The following is a 16,423-nucleotide window of genomic DNA, read 5'->3' on the forward strand; positions in this document are numbered from 1 at the left end:
GAAATCAGCTAACCTGTTCCTCAAAGTAAGTCAAAACAAATGTGCGTAATCATCCACACTTACTGTCTGACCCAAGCCTGCTCTCTGCAGACAAACAGGAAACCCAGGAGAGCTGGGGTTCCCGTCACTGCATCCCGACGAGTCTCCGGTAAAACAAAGTCTCAGAGCCTCGGCACTGTCTGGCACGTGGAAACCCACAACCACCGCCACACTGCCTGCTTTGTTTTCCTCTTTAAAGTTCAACAGAAATGTACAATTCCCTCGATGCCACTCCCCCCTCTGTTAGATTTACCTCAGGCCCAGAGCGCTGATACAATGAAAGTACATAGCAGGAATGTAATCAAATCCAGCTGTCCTCTATTACGCATGGCTGCAACGCATGCACCTTTTTATAAAAAAAAAAAATATAATGAAAAGAAAATATGAAAAGAAGAGCAGTGTTCTGTGACAATAAATCAAGTGGAAAATGTCATAGACAGTGTCGTATAAATAGGTTCTGCTGAATGCTTTGGCAGGGATTTTTAGTGTTAATAGCATTTACTGGACACTAAAGAAGAGCTATTCAGGTTAATTTTAGCTCAGGGTAACATTTTCTTCAGGATTTCCCTACATGGTCGTGCCAGCATGAACATTATACAGTTCTTCTCCCTGGCTGCTTTGGGAGCACTCAGCCAGTAGACTTTTGTTATAGTAAAACAAGTCAGATTTCTCATGAACTTCCTCTCATGCAAGATGTGAGGTATTATTTTTGGTATGGCTGCTCATTAGGAGTTACTCTACGACGTTGTTGCCATAGTAAATCCATCGTTGTTACTCATATCAACACCGACCAAAGGTTAGGCAGATTTGATGACTTGTTGCTTTTGGCAGCTAAGCATGCTGGGTAAAATGTTTCTGCAGCCTTTTGGCCGCGGTACTGCCACACGATGCCACCGCAAGGCAGCGTAATGGGTGGCCAAGTCTGACCACAATTAAAGAGTCTCTCCTGCCATGATTCCCACTTCCACTGCAGAGGAAACATGCAGTTCATACGGGCATTCGGTCTCAAACTTCTGAATCATCAACGCCGCCTTCGACGTAGTGATACAGTGACTTCCTTGACAACATGTCCCACTGCTTGACCTAGTTATTAATTTGTATATAGGTGGCAGCGTCAACATTAAATTCTTCTTCCAGTATAAACAGGCAGGATTTGCCACAAAGGAAATGGAACAAATATATACACAAGAGATCTGTTTATGTCCGGCAGAGACTATAAACTACCCTCATCAGGTGGATTTGATGAATTTGTGTTTGCAGTTTTATCAGGGCTTTGTCCAAAAACAATGGTTCCAACAATAACAGTGAAGTAAAAGTGCCCCACATTCGTGCACAGTGACGAAATCAGCTGCAGGAAGCATCTGGAGACCTCCTCTATCACCAGGATGGAACAAACACGCTCAACTCCATTTTAAAAATGGCACATTTTGAGCTGCTCCTCCCTGCTCATATCACATCTATCAGAGGAATACTTTCTCCTGAGACTGAGCCAGGCATTTATTTAATATATACCTCTGTGATTGTAGTATCATTTAAGCTGTCATCATATGATACATGCATGCAAACGTTAAATATTCTGAAAATGTACCCAATTATTTGCATAAAAATGCTGATAGCAAGCTTCCTGTTTATGCACAGACAACCCATCTATCAGGATCTTGTAGGAAGTTAATCTCTCAAAGGCAGGAAGTCTTCAAATGCTTGTTGTTCTTTCTGAACAGCAACAAAATTTCGAAATAGATTCTGATGCTTTGAGTCAGATAGGTTTGAAAGCAAGTCGTTGTCTATGTCAGAAATCCTTCCCTGTTTACTACCAAGTTTGCTTTTAGCCGACACCTTATAATGCAGACTTATAAGGTGAATAAAAGCACATTGTTTCTGTTTAAATCCCCATTCTCAGGTTCCCTAAGCTGCTTCCTTATAAGGATCTCCTCTTTCTTTGGTTTATTTTGCTTCTGCAGATGTGTCCTTCTGGCGACTCCACACTCCTCAGTCCTCAGTACTGTAGAAATCAACCCGGGGTTAAAGGTCGAAAGACACAATAATGACAGTGGATCTGAGATAAGAATTGTAGGAAGAGACTCTGACACGTATGACTGATTTAATTTAATTTCTGTTGCTGCTGAATTTCCTCTGCATTGTCCGTGTAAAGTCTTGCTTTCGACTGAGATGCTGAAAATAGAACCAAATCAAATAATGTGTGTTGAGAATATCACAATGTGGGAGCTGATAGAGAAGGAACTGAACACATCTGTGTATTTATAGGTGGCTGGCCAGATTTCAGATCTTGATATTACACCAATATAGCTTTAGTTAGCATTGGCGTTAAATCAAGTTGTTGTTGATAGAATGTAGTAAAAAAAAATACACGCTGATGAATTTGGTATGTTTGAGCAGTAAACTGATTCCATCTGCCAATTTCCACTGGGGAAGTGAGGCACCTTTCTCTCCTCCTTTTATAAATCCCAGCTGTGGCTTTTACTGTCCAAGGGTCAAATGCTGAATGCCTTCTTCATGATGCATACGAGATCATAAAAGTTTCCTGTAATTTGTGTTTACGTGAACATTGTTTTAAAAAGCAATAAATCCAATGCACTCGGAGTATCGAAGACATGAGATGTATATCACCTTATCTGCACCCCGGGGATCTTTTTATTGGAAAGTCATTTTACTGAAGCACCGAGGAGCGTGTCTGTGTCCTCATTAAAGAAAAAGTTGCTTTGTGAGACAATGAGATGATTAGAACAGCATGCAAAAGCAATGCAGAGATGATCCGTGCCATTTGTGATGTGGCCTCATGCATGACAGTGCAGATGGTATACGTTTCCTGTCACTTAAGTGAAGCTACTCATCTGTTTAAGCCAGAAGGGAAATACGTGTTTGCTCAAGGGAGACGTTGCAACATACCACCATGTCCAGCAGTACTCAGTAGTGCTAAAGGTTCGAGGCTTTGGTTGATTTATTTTTATACAGAAACACCAGCCAAAAAAAAGCAGTCAGTGTCTGTCTGTGAAGGGTTTGAGGAGAAATTAATTAAATCTTTGTTTTCTATGTGTAACCAACAAATAATGTAATAACACACACACACACACCTGGAGCAATGGATTACTTCTAACTGTGCCCAGTCTGGGGCAGTAAGAACCTCTCCAAAGATACATACAAGTACCAGTACTGTATCAAGCTTATAAAGTATCACAATGATCATTTTAACTGAGCAGCCAGGGAATAAATAAAGAACAGAGGTTGAATCATATCTTCCTAGATCCAAAGTGCTATCAGCTCTTATTAGAACACACACTCCTGTTTTCATTTTCACTGAGAAGTGAAAGGTGTACAAATGTCACTCAGTGTATTTGTACAAAAGTTCATTGTGGGCCAGGCCACTCCTGTTTACTTTAAAGCACTATTTACTCTTAAATACCATAACTGTAACAACCGTAAATCCACAGGTTTGTTTTCATTTCAAACTAAATTGGCTTAATAAGCAGAGCTATCGCTGTAGCTGTGTGTGGTGTGTGTCGTCGTTTGTGTTGCAGCTCTTGAACGTTACTTGTGTTTGAAAGGCTGTGTCAGTTTAAGGCTGTTTCTGGACACACTTTAGGAGTGTGATTTATCAGGTTAGAGCCTGAAGCTGGACAGGCCTCTGAGAGCGACTGCCTCTACTGCTAACATCAGGCAGGGTGAAATATATTTTCCAGTGGTCGGAGTAAATATGGCTCATGTTAAATGGGAACAGTTTTCAAACGAATGCTGCATACATTTAGTATGACTGGGTCGTCTGGGATTTTTAGATTACTCTGAATCATTTGGTTTTGGACAGGCTGGAGGTATTACAACACAAGAACCTTTTTTTGTTGTTGTTGAATTTTAGAGGCCACAAAGAACATGTTTTGTTCCACTGATTCATGTCGTCGATTCAGACTCGACTAATTGCTTAAAGTGATTGATGCTTAAAATAAAACAATGTAAATACAACTGTGGAAACAAGGTAAAAGGTAGTGCTGACCCTAAGAAATCTAACCCAATCTGCTGTTCTCCTAGTCTTTCATCTGTTTAGTTAACAACTTCACTTTGCTGGTTCACTCTCACTGCTCTCATTTTGTTGTTTTTGGCCTCGGTGAGGCAGTTTCTTTCTGCTTAAAAGCTTTTAAATCCCACTGCACATCACCTATCCAGCACCATAACCCAGGCAGAGCATTGTGGATCATTTAGCAAAACAAGGATCCAGATCTTTCCCTCAGGAGTCAGTAGACATAAAAAGGGAAAGTGAATGTTGCATATAGTTTCATTTGGTAGGCAGAATTTCAACTCCACAATGAATGTGGAGTTAATAAGACATTAGGACCATCTTTTCTACTTTAAATCCTTTAATCGTCACAAATACTAATACTAATGTGTTATATATATTATTTTTCCATGTTTCAGCTCATATGTTCATCATTTTTTACGGTGATAAGACGTGTCTTGCTCTATATAATGGACAAAAAACTAAACAAAACAAAGTAAAAATGACGCCAACAAAAACACAATGGTGCACACACAAACAAAACAATCAAAGTACAGTTAAAGCAAAACAGCCAGAGGAAAACCATAAACAGCTTAAAGGTTATCAGGCAGCTGCGCTCGTTCTCACCAAGAAGTCCTTGACAGTGACCTTGAAGGAAGTTATTTACATTTTCAAAGGAAAAAACAATATCCTGTCACTGTACAAGCTGAGATGTTTCTCTTTGGGGGATTTTAGCAGGATGTAAAGGTGACTGAGTGAAGCAGATAAATCACACGAGAGGGGATCAAGCTTAAAAAAAAAGACATATACGTCCATGATTTTATTTTAATAGACATTTTTTTTATGTTTAAATATGATGAAGAGGAGGCCTGTCATTTTCAGGAATGATGTGAAAATGCCGGTGTAGGCTGTACACTGTCTGCCATGACACGTGTCCAGGAAGATTTGGAAGCACAAAGATCATTTTCACAGACAGAATATAGCTGTTCCCACTGAACGCCATTCTAACTAAAACAACTCTCATTACTCCTCCACAGTTTGTCATTCTATGCTTCTCAACATCTGCTAACCTATTCTGAGCTGGGCAGCTGAGCTGTTTGACCTACAGTCAGTAAAAGTGTCTCACTTCTATTTTTTTAATAAAAGACAAGCTGAGATAAGCTGTTTAAGTGCATGTGTTCCATATGCTGCAGACATTACTGTAAATACTTTCAATTTCAAGTTGCCTCGTAGGGTCCCAGCGTACACACATACTCCTGCCCTTTGACAGCTTCAATCCATTCATCGCTTCACTAAAAAGCTTTTTCCATTTAAAGGGCCGGGTAGCTCTTAAATTAAATAGCCTCAACCTGCAAGTCTTCCAAACATCCATTGTCCTAAAAAGGAGAACTGTGCTCACATTTCCCTTCAACGAGTTAATAAAGACTTCCCATGGCCAGACTTTAAACTATATGCTTTTGAGGGAATGGTTTGGCTGTTGAGAGGAGCTCTTGTGCCTTTCAGCCAAAGCATGAGGCGTTTAAACTAAAGATCAGAGCCTTTTGCAGGCTGACGTCATTCTCCCAGCACCGACCATGGTGGTGCAGCTCTGTGAGCATAAAAGGAGGGGCGCAGCTTGGAGACTGGCCATGTTGTTGATCATATCAACATGTGAGGATCACTTACTCGAGTTAAAATCTATAAAATATGTTCAACAAAGTCAACATACAGTAGCAGCATTAAAACATGTAAGCATGCTTTATGGAGTCAAACAAGCAGCAGAGAGAGAGAGAGAGAGAGAGAGAGAGGTCTAAAGGAAAGAATGGGTGGTGAGGTTATTAAAAATAAATGGGTCCTGAGTATGAATATAAACATAGATAGTGTAGTGGCAGAAACTTTGTTCCAGAGTGTGGCGGTGTTGTAGGTCAAGGTTCAACAAGTTTGTTTTCTCTCCAAACATGTAGAATGGCTAGCTGACTCACATTCTTTGAATTAAATACATAAATAATCAGGGAGGAAATACATGTATCGAGTGGGCCATAAAGAAACTGCTGTAATGTTCATATTTTTCACCCTATAGGTTAAAAAATTACAGTAATGGTGAGAAGTGCTGGAAAACAGCTGCTTCTCGCTGGGTTTTCTGGCACCTCCAGAGCATTGACTGGAAGCTTTAATAATTAATGGTGTCCATGGGATGATGAGACGTTTCAGACTATTTATAAGTGACCATGCAGAAAATTTAGCCTTTTTATTATTGGCAGCATTTTTCTCTCCAAGGATGCAGTGCTTCATCTGGTTTCAAACCTTCATGTAAAATATGTGAACATCTCCCTCTGGCACCCACAGTGTGACAGACAGGACTAACCTGCTCAGTGGAGCTCAGCATTAACACACAGCAGCCACCTTCTTTGCAGATTTCTCTTTGTTTGCTAGTTGACTCTGTGTTCTATGCATTTCTTGTGATTGCCTTCCAAACATAGAACCGAAGTGAATAGATCAGCCCCATTAACCATTACCCTGTCCAGGTTTGTAGTTACTATCTGGATCAATTCCAAGAGTTTAAATCGAGGCAACTGGACTCAAGGATTTTTTTTAAATTTTGCCACTCCCCCAAGTGGCCTCTTCAGTTCTGCAACTATTCTGGTTGGGAATCTGAGTTTTATGTGTTCAGGACCTCTGTGGGTGGATCTTGCAGGAACTCACATGACTATGATCCCTATAGGTGGTTAATGGTCAGTTAACGACCAGAAACTGTGTCTGGGTCATGTGCAGGACTAGTTGACGACCCATCGTTAGAGTTTAAATGGGAGTGAAGTCTGCTAGGAAGGGATGAAGGGACAGAGTTGTAAACAGGTAAGAGCCCTCCTCCTCTGTTTAGAGAGGGTTTTTTCAATTTCACATAGATGGCTTCTTTGACTCCTCTTTCATACCATCTGTCCTCCCTGTCTAGAATTTGGACATTATTATCCTCAAAGGAATGGCCACTCTCTTTGAGGTGAAGGTGAACTGCTGAGACTTTTCCTGAGAAAAAACAATCCTTGAGTCCAGTTGCCTAAACTCTTGGAAATGACTATGACCTGGATGAATGAGACCATCCACAGATATGTCTGGATCAATATTCAATATTAATATTGGATACAGTCTCATTGGAGCTTTGTGCTGGATAACATGGTTGCTCCTGGTTCCTATTGTAGCATACACAGCACACACTATACTGTATACAGTGTTTAATTACTGCATTTCATCCGTTCCACTCATTCCATTGCTCTATATCTGATCTGAGATTGGCGGACGCGCCCTGTGGCTTCACTGTTTGAACGATGTCTATTAACACATGCCGGTTGAATACAGAGTGACCTGTCACACCCCTTCTCTTGTGAACTTCAGCAGCACGAGGAACAGTTGTTGGGTTTCTTTCCATGAAATTATAGGTAGCAGGCAGTTAACACTGGTCAGTGGCTTTCTCAGCTGGACGTTAGGCACTCCTCTGTTCTACAAATACAGGAATTAGAAGCAGGATCAGGTGGGAGTAAATGACTGTGGGTGTGGATTTGGGTTTGGCAATTGGCAGGATTGATCAAGGGATAATAAAAGCTTAGGCCAAGTGTTACTAAACAGACTCAGGCACTTTTAATGTGAGCATGCTGTGAGCCTGGGGAGCGCTCCAGTTAATTAGCTGCATTTAGCTCTGTGTTTCAGGGAGAAAGTGATCCTATATCTGCACAATAATAGCTGTGCTGTTAAAAAAGAAGAAGTGGAAATCCTTCCACTGCACAGCATAATAATGAAAATGTTGTTTACACACATAAAAGTCTTTTAAGCACAAGATTGCTGGCATTTCATTCTGAGCCATTATGTCCTCCAGTTCCCCTGTGGCCTGTGAAAATGTGAGATAAGCAGTGGGAGTTTGGGGATAGAGACCCCAAGTAGTCACCTCCCAGGAGGTCAGTTCACTCAGAGGCCAGCGGACAGGGGCCATTGCAAGCATTCTGTTTTAATTGCTGTTAAGGCTGAAGGCTCTGCCAGTGCCTCAGGCAGTATACCACCACCTCTCCTGACTAATTGTGTCATGCTACTTCCAGACAGAACCAACAGAACAACACTGGCTTTGTAAGTCCAGTGAAGCACGAATCGCAGTTTAGTGATGGATGGGGAGGTGAGCCTCTTCTGGCTGCAGCAGTCCATTTAACAATGTCTTTTTCAGTTAGTTGATTTATGATTTGGTCAAGAGATAAAAATAAATGTATATATATTCTGCAGATGGTTTGATAAATTAATCAGGATAATGCTTCCATCATTCATATGTAAATCAAACAAGCTATGTCAGCTTGAGAAGGAGTCATGGGTAGATTAGCAGACAACAAAAATAAACGCCATTTATTACCCTGTGATTTATTGTCACTAGAGTTCACTACAAACTGTGATGATATCAGCAAGGCCGTGTCTTTATCTGCATGTGGCACCATTTCCCAAATCTTCTGTTTTTGTCTATTCACGTCCTGAGCTGGCGTTTGTTCTTTCCGGCTGTAAATCTCTCACTGCTGATGAGTTGGAGGGGCTCAGCACTGGTGATGCTTGATGTGCTCACAGCCCAGACTGACTCTGTGCCTGCCTGAGGAAGGAGGATGGGTGGGTGGACATTGGAAAACACTTTGATAATGGACAAAAACGAGGGAAATAGGGAAAGAGCGAGCGGCCTAAACGGCTGTCGGAGCCACAGGGGAGCTCTCTGTGTTGACGTTGCGGGTTTGGTTCATGCTGGTGGACACAGGTTGCAGCTGGAGCTTTTGCTGCTTCATTTAGACACTGAGACCAGAGCCAGACCCATTAAACTGCCTTCAAAGAGCGGAGAGTATCGGGGATAGACCAAGGGCTTAAAAAACCAACATCAGTATCTGCTTTTCCCATGTATGTCTCTCAGGCCTGTCATCTAATGAAGATGCAGGATTCGATCGATTTAGTTCTGTTTTCATTCTGTCTGCATTGTTTCCAAACCCGATGCCAAATCAAACATTTCTTTTGTGGTCATAGATGGAGCTGCCAGCAGATATCTCAGAGGCTGTGCCAACAGGTTTTAAAAAACAGTTCCACTCTGCTGAGAATTTGCAGTGGTTGCCCTGCTTCTCTTAGAGCTGTTAGGTTAAATGAATGAAATGGCCATTGATGAGAGGGATGTGTCACCCATTGATTTAAATGCATCCACATGATTTTATCATTTTGCTTCCATCTGTGTTGAACAAGTTTTTGCCACAGTGATTATTGTGATAACTTCCCATCCAGACTGTGTGATCCTCTGATAATCTGCTGCGCAATCAATCTTTGCGCCAGGCCTTAATCATGGAAAGATGTTAAATTACTATAATTGCCCAGACAGCTACATGACACTTATATCTTTGAGGTTTACTTTTTTTTTTGTCTGTTCATGGTCGTACAAATTCTTTGCAAATCACCTCTTTGTTTGTGCTCTCTCTGCAGAAGGATGTGAAGGATGTGTTCACAGCCATCACGTTCGAGGTGGCCTACAGCCTTGGGAAGCACGTGCTGACGGGACACCAGGACCGAGATCTGCCCGCGCTCAGCCCAGTGCTGCGATGGAGGAAAGGAGGAAAGATCGCAGTGAGGAATGAGGTACAATAATGAGACTAGTGCAGAGGCATTATTCAACATTTACCTGTAAAAATCTGCAACAATTTAACTTTTTTTAATATGGCAACCTCCAGATGTCTGGTCATGATTGTCTTGCTCTTACAGAAAGAGGATGAGTAGTACTGAGAGTAAAATCCCCCTCATATCTGACATATTGAAAGTCATGACTTCCACAGAAGGAATGAAGGAAATGGCTCAAATGGAGGTTATAAGGAGTTGGTGTTAGTTACCGCTTATTATTGTCAGTGTTAGCTTTTCTTGAGTGGAATCCAAAAAGACTGATTCATTCATTTATTTTCATTGCGACCACCTCTAACCTGCCCCACATGTGTTTCCCCCAACGTCCGCACTTCTTGAAACAGTGAGGGATGTGCGTCTTTCAGCATCTCACAGAATCCATTTATCAGAAACTCATCACCATTATGGCTTTAGCCTTAAACCGAAGGCCCTCCTCTGACTAAATAAAAGATAGATCAGACAAGCTTTTGGCTTTCCTAGATAAAACTCCACTCCAATAACAACACAACACTGCCCCCTAGTATGAATGTGGAGTCAGTGTGTTCATGAGGTCATATGAACTGTGTGCTTTACCGTTTCCTCTCCAGACTTGGTTTGAGAAGAACTGCCTGTCAGATGACTGCGCTGCAGACCTGAGGCTTCATGGGAAACTGTTGCTCTCTGGGTAAAAAAATAACTTTAGTTTAGATTCACTCTCTGTTTTGGCTTTTTCTTCCAGTTTGGAGGAAGCAAGCTAACGGCCATGTGGGTGTGGGTAGTGGAACCATGACGCATGCTTGGAGGATATCCATATGTTTTTCCATAGCTAGGGAGTTCCCTCTCTTTTTTAATAGTGTGTCTGTTTCTCTCTGTCTGTCATGCAAATTAATAGATTTCTGCATTCTTTTACTTATATATATCAAGGATAAAGAATAAAAGTGTTTGCTGCTCTTAGAGTAAGGCTTGTTTGTTTTATGTTCCTAACAGGTTGCACACCAAACCTCATTTAGCCCTCGGAGGAGTGAAGAACGTCTCTTTAAACCTGACCATCTCTAACACTGGAGACGACGCCTACGACACAAACATCTACTTCAACTTCTCCAGAGAGGTTTTCTACATCAACTTCTGGCAAAAGGTCTGTCGAGGCTCTTGTTCTGTTTATGTTATCTGGTGCACATGTTTATTTCTGAGATCTGCCAGTTTGTTGTTTTTCTTTTGCAACACACAAACAAAACCTGCATTAAAGTACACAACACAAAAACCATATTTAACACATGCACATTAGATGAAAAGCTTTAATTTAGCACTGAGACTTGAGCACAGCCTGCAGCGGACCTGCATGAGGACTGAGGGACTTGCTATGCCCGAGGTGTGGAGGAAGATAATAGGATAAAAAGCAGGAGTAGCAACAGCTGTCCTGCTCCACTGGCCGACCTGTCAAATGCATTTTTGACAGACCAGAGACACCATGTCAGCAACAAATGAGCTGTATGCATGAGAACCTGGGAGCCTCCCACAAGTCTCCCATGGTCATATTTAATGGGGTATATACTGCTATGTATTGTGAAGATTTTAGCTGAACTTCACGGGGATACTGCTCAGACCTGCTCTTCACATTCTGTCACTGTTAAAGAAATATCTACCCACTGCCGGCCCACATTAAACCTGAGACTTTCCTTGAGACGACACTCTATTCGGATGAATTTCACAGTAGCCACCTCTGCCTCCATAAAGAGACACACAGCTGAGAGATGCCACGTCAGAAGGTGCGTTCTGACAGCATCCATCAGGAAGCCTTTTCCCCTTAATAGTGGACCTCTTGTTAATCCTCCAGCTGGGTTTTTGTCTGTGTTGAGGGAACAGACCATCTCTGTGAAGCACACAACCTGTGGCATGATTTAAAGCCCCCAACAAAGGTGAAATTTAATTTAAATAGAATACATGCTGCAGGCAAATATTAGAAAAACAGTGAGTCCGTTTCAGTTTCATGGCTAATCTAATAAGGCAAGCTGATGTTACGTGTCAGGTTACCAGCAGCCTCAGGAACCTGATAAGTCAGAGTGGCCTGCTGCACAAAAGGAACAGGAAGTGAACAGTATGGGTCGATGACAAAGGGATCACTGAGCTGATTAACTGCCTTATGTTCTTTCAGACATTTATAACTACTACTAGAGAAGCAGAGGTGATGATGTGACCCCATTTTTGCAAAGTGAAGGTCAGCTCCTAGCCTCCCCCCCCCCCGAGGCCTTTCCTCCAGTGAGCAAAGCGTGAACTTGCACTCCCCCTCATATTTAGGAGTGGTGTGTGTGTTATCTCTCTGTTGGTTTTGCAACACAAGCTGTCAGGAAGCTGCGGAGGTGAATTGGTTTCAGGAGCACTGCCTTCACTCCCATGGGACTCAAAAGACTTCTGAACCGGCTTCTGTGTTTTCTTTTTCTATCTGTGAAATGTCCGAGGGGCCGGTTTTATATCCAGCACTGCAGCAGATGTTTTGCGCCGTTTGCTCCTTTGAATGCACCACACTGTCTGTTCTTCTTCTACTTAAGGGTTTAAGCAAGTTGGAGAACTGTGTGAATATCACTGGACCTTCAAATTAATCACTGGTTTTCTTGGCTGTGAGGCAATGCTTTGCACATGCTGTGGATGCCAGAACTAGAGCTTCATCTTCATACCTGTGTCGAAGTTTAAAGTAGGTGATGACACTGACTTGGAAAAAGTAGACCAAACTAAAGGCAAATGTTCAAATACCAAAGTGGATGAAGACCTCAAGAGACATGCAGCAACATGTAGAAACAGGCCTCCTGTGTATTGTCATCTAAACTGACTCCACTGGACGCTTCAGGTGACACTGAAGTTGAATAAACAGTCCTGGTGATATTTAATGGCCCTGCCATTTATGAAAAGCTCGACATGTATTTGTTCCTGACAGAGAAAGACCAGAGAAAGTAAGCGGGAGAAGGAAAATGAAGAAGTGCTGAACAAACAGACTTTGTCACTCTTCTCCCCATGGAGGCACAGTGCACCATATGTCTGAGAGCTCTGCTCTCTCTCAAGGGCTGCCAGGTGGGTGATGGGTAAACAGGCTGACTTCCCCAATCCTGTCCAGCCCCGTGGGACAGGCGGTGTTTGCACAGCAGCACAGAGGAATACAGGAAATAGAGGAAATTCCATCATCGCCAGTTATGCCGGGGTCCCCACCTCTCTGCCCCCCTCAACAGGGCTCACCGTAGTCTCCATGCAGGAGAGGAGGAGGGCACTGCTGCTGGTTTAAGTTGACTTAATGAAGATGGACAGCATAGCCACACCCTGTGCTGACACTGAGAATCTGCTGAACAAGGACTAAAGGGAGTGTGGATGATGCTGTGGATGGATGGATGCTTTACCTTTAAATATGTCAGCAGAGACAAATATCCCACCTCTTTCCTTTATCCAATTTGGAAACGTGTTGTAAACACATCTAACTCACACTGGTCAGCCCCTGCATGACGTTTTTTGTATAACTTACCTAAATTCCCTTTCGAATGATCCGGGAGCATTAGCCTGCCTCTTTGTTTTATCACCTAAGTTGTGATCTCTGCCCTCTTTCAAGCTCCCAGCACATGAGCTCAGCTGACAGCCTCTGAGTGAACTCTCACTAAAAGAATTCCTACTCCTCGTGGGGTCAAGGCTTGAGTGTTTATACAGCGCAGCCGGTGAAGCTCCATATTGTTTAGACAAGCTTCCAAACACACAGCCTGGAGGTTGTCCAATTACCCACCCGGTAAAAGTGTGTGCCATCACTGCTTTGTACATTCTTTGTTTAACCTAATTTAGACACAAGACCCTATTCGTCTATATTTAGAAATCTTTGATCATACCTTAATGTTGGCAGGTATGTCTATGGCCAATGCTGAAATTTGTATTTATTTCACTATCCACAGCCTGAACTGGGTTTTTGCCTCTTATCAGGACGGTTCTGTATCCCCAGCTGTGTCTTGTCTAATGGTTTTTCCTCACTGTGTTTCAGTGTCACCCACTCTGACTCCAGTCAGTCTGTCTTTATCACCTCCTCTTAGTCTCTGTCTATCTTTCTTTTTGCAGGAAGAGAAGGGTATTTCCTGCGAACTCGTTGATTTGGACTTCCTCATATGTAGAGCGGGATTTCCTTTCATGAGAGCACAAACTAAGGTAGCTGAAACTAAAACAAAAGTAATCGCACAAAGTCAAACCTATAAATGCATCATTCTTCTTACATTTTTTATTGTCTTTTTTTCTCTATAGTATCATTTCGCAGTGATTTTTGACACAAGTCAGCTCTCGGGGGAGAATGACACACTGCAGTTCCTTGTTCATGCAAAAAGGTTAGTTTCACATTTTAATTGCATTCATAACTTCAGCTGTTTTTATTGTTATGTGACTAAATGTTAACCCTCCTTCTTTGTTTTAGCGCCAATCCCGAGCACAAAGTCTCCGACAACTACTTAGATCTCTCCATTCCTCTGATTCATGAAACCGACACCACAATAACCGGGTAAGAATGATTTAGTTAAATTATGCAAATGTGTGGCTGTAAATTTTTACACAGCTCAGATGAAGACTTGAACTGTTGGCTCTCAGGAAGAGGGAGTGCTCTTCTCAGTATGGAGGATATCAACTTGAAAAGCCTTATCTCCGAATGCTTTATCATGGCTCTGCTCCACACAGAGAAGGGAGAGAGATGTAAAACAGCCCATATCTGCCAGGACTCTGACATCTGATAAGGTTGCTTGCTTTAATGTGAAGGAAGGCTTCAGAGCAAAGCATGAAGAAAATGCTTCTGTTTCTTTTATTTAATTAAGTATTGTTTTAATGCATCAGAAGAATCAGAATTCCTTTATTGTCATTGCATGTGCCACAAAATTAGGATTATCATTATCTATCCATGTGTATGTTAACAGTGTGGTGACACCGAGCTCCTTTGTGTATGGAAACTCCATTGATGCCTCGCGCTTCGTCCAGCTGGAAGACATGGAGTGCAACTTCCAGCCTCTCAATCTCACTTTCCAGGTCTAACAAGCAGGGACTATATACACGTTTTTTTTTTATTTTTCCTTATATATACATATATATACTTACTTCTCTCTTCCTTGTCTCTGTTTTTTCCCTGTATGTGTGTGATGTGGTTCCAGGCCATAAACAAGGGGCCCAGCAGGCTGCCTGGCTCCACTGTGGACATCAGGATACCCAACCGGCTGGCTGGCAACGGCGCCGACATGTTCCACATCATTGAAACACAGGTGGATGCCAACAGCAGTCTATCTACATTATTTATCCAGCCCAAATCATTATTTATTAGTTTATTCACCTGCAGGCGGCCCCATTTTTTGCCCACGCCTGTCGGTTTTCACTTCTCCTCATGGCACAGCTGCATGTATTGACCTCAGAGGGCTCGTTTATCCACAGAAAGCTGCTAAAGCGCTGGGGCTTTTCGTCAGGGTGCAGGGCAATTTGCTTTGTGTGGGGCACCGGCATACCTGTGAAAGTCTAAGTGAAAATGTTGACGTTGCTACTGAAGCTAGCCATCCATTTTGTTTCACAACATTTTTGCATTTAGATAAAGACACACAATACTCCCGTTGGGTTTAGGTGTTTTCTTAACCCTTGCATTGCTCCTTTCATATAGGTAGATCATGCGGGAACTAAAGCTGTTAATTGTATTTACTGTGAATGGTCAGACAGGGTTGACTGTATCCCACCCTCCTAGAGCCCATCTGGAATCACTTTCATGGGATCAGACAGCTTGCACGAAATGGGAATGGGACACCTGCAGAGCTGGCTACTGCCCTGTACCATCCCCAGCCTGGAACCACATATCACAGATGCTGTTAACACTCTGTGTAGCCCGTGGCACACCGGACAGTGGCACCCTTATATATTTCACAGCCATATATTCTTACATTTATACAGACCTCCATATGTTCAGAGATAATATACAATGCACTGGGTGTTATTCCATATGTTCTACGTTTTCTGCGCAGAGTCCCTCAATCTTCAGTATTTACTGTGAAAATTGTGTTCTCATGGGGGATTTCACCAAGTTAAAGTTAGTGCAGTCTATGAATCACACCAGCACCAGCAGCAGCAGCAGAAACACAGGACATGAGAAAGCACTGCAATAAAAGCTCTGACATGCTGGGTGGTAGCAGAGCAGACAATAAGGAAGGCCAGAAGAGATTTCCAACTGCGGGACTGGCTGAGGAAAGGGGAAAGGGGAAGTGCTCCCTGGGGCTGGGCAGTAAACCAGACACATCTAAATCACTCCATATGGGAAATCTGTCTGGGAGGGGTACCAGCTTGTCGCAGGGGAGAACTTCCTGTGAGACTTCTAACAATAGTGGGACTGGGCCAGTTTAGGTGATGAAAGTGCTTGTGTTGACATTTTTGCTGTCAAACCCAAATCCAGGCCTATCTTTGCAGCATGAATATAAAGCCCCTGCTTTCCTCCACACGCACTCTCACACACACACACACACACACACACGCTTCTTTCAACTAAATCTTCCTCTTGTTTCAGGTGACCGATGGCCGAGGGAACTGCACGCAGCACAGGAACCCGACACCGTGCACCATCCCCCAGGACAGGGAGAGCATCTTCCACTCCATATTTGCCTTCTTTACCAAATCAGGCCGCAAAGTCTTGGTAAATATGCAGCACTGGAGTTGCTCTTTGACATTTCAAAGGTCAAAGACCAGCCCTGTGTTCATGTATTTTCTTTAGTCAGTTGAACATCTGTTTAT

At 42.6% G+C, this 16,423-nt stretch overlaps 1 protein-coding gene across 1 annotated transcript in view; it reads left to right on the plus strand.

Annotated features, from left to right (window-relative positions):
* Positions 1–16,423, plus strand: part of itga9 (integrin, alpha 9) — a 41,656-nt gene that overhangs the window by 18,496 nt on the left and 6,737 nt on the right. The window contains exons 16-24 of the mRNA XM_028424311.1: positions 9,500–9,652; positions 10,276–10,352; positions 10,655–10,802; positions 13,748–13,834; positions 13,928–14,007; positions 14,094–14,177; positions 14,584–14,692; positions 14,815–14,922; positions 16,200–16,325. Coding sequence (XP_028280112.1) covers positions 9,500–9,652; positions 10,276–10,352; positions 10,655–10,802; positions 13,748–13,834; positions 13,928–14,007; positions 14,094–14,177; positions 14,584–14,692; positions 14,815–14,922; positions 16,200–16,325 — 972 coding nt within the window. The remainder of the gene's footprint in view (positions 1–9,499; positions 9,653–10,275; positions 10,353–10,654; positions 10,803–13,747; positions 13,835–13,927; positions 14,008–14,093; positions 14,178–14,583; positions 14,693–14,814; positions 14,923–16,199; positions 16,326–16,423) is intronic.

This window comes from Parambassis ranga, chromosome 15 (assembly GCF_900634625.1).
Source record: "Parambassis ranga chromosome 15, fParRan2.1, whole genome shotgun sequence".
Lineage (NCBI taxonomy): Eukaryota > Metazoa > Chordata > Actinopteri > Ambassidae > Parambassis > Parambassis ranga.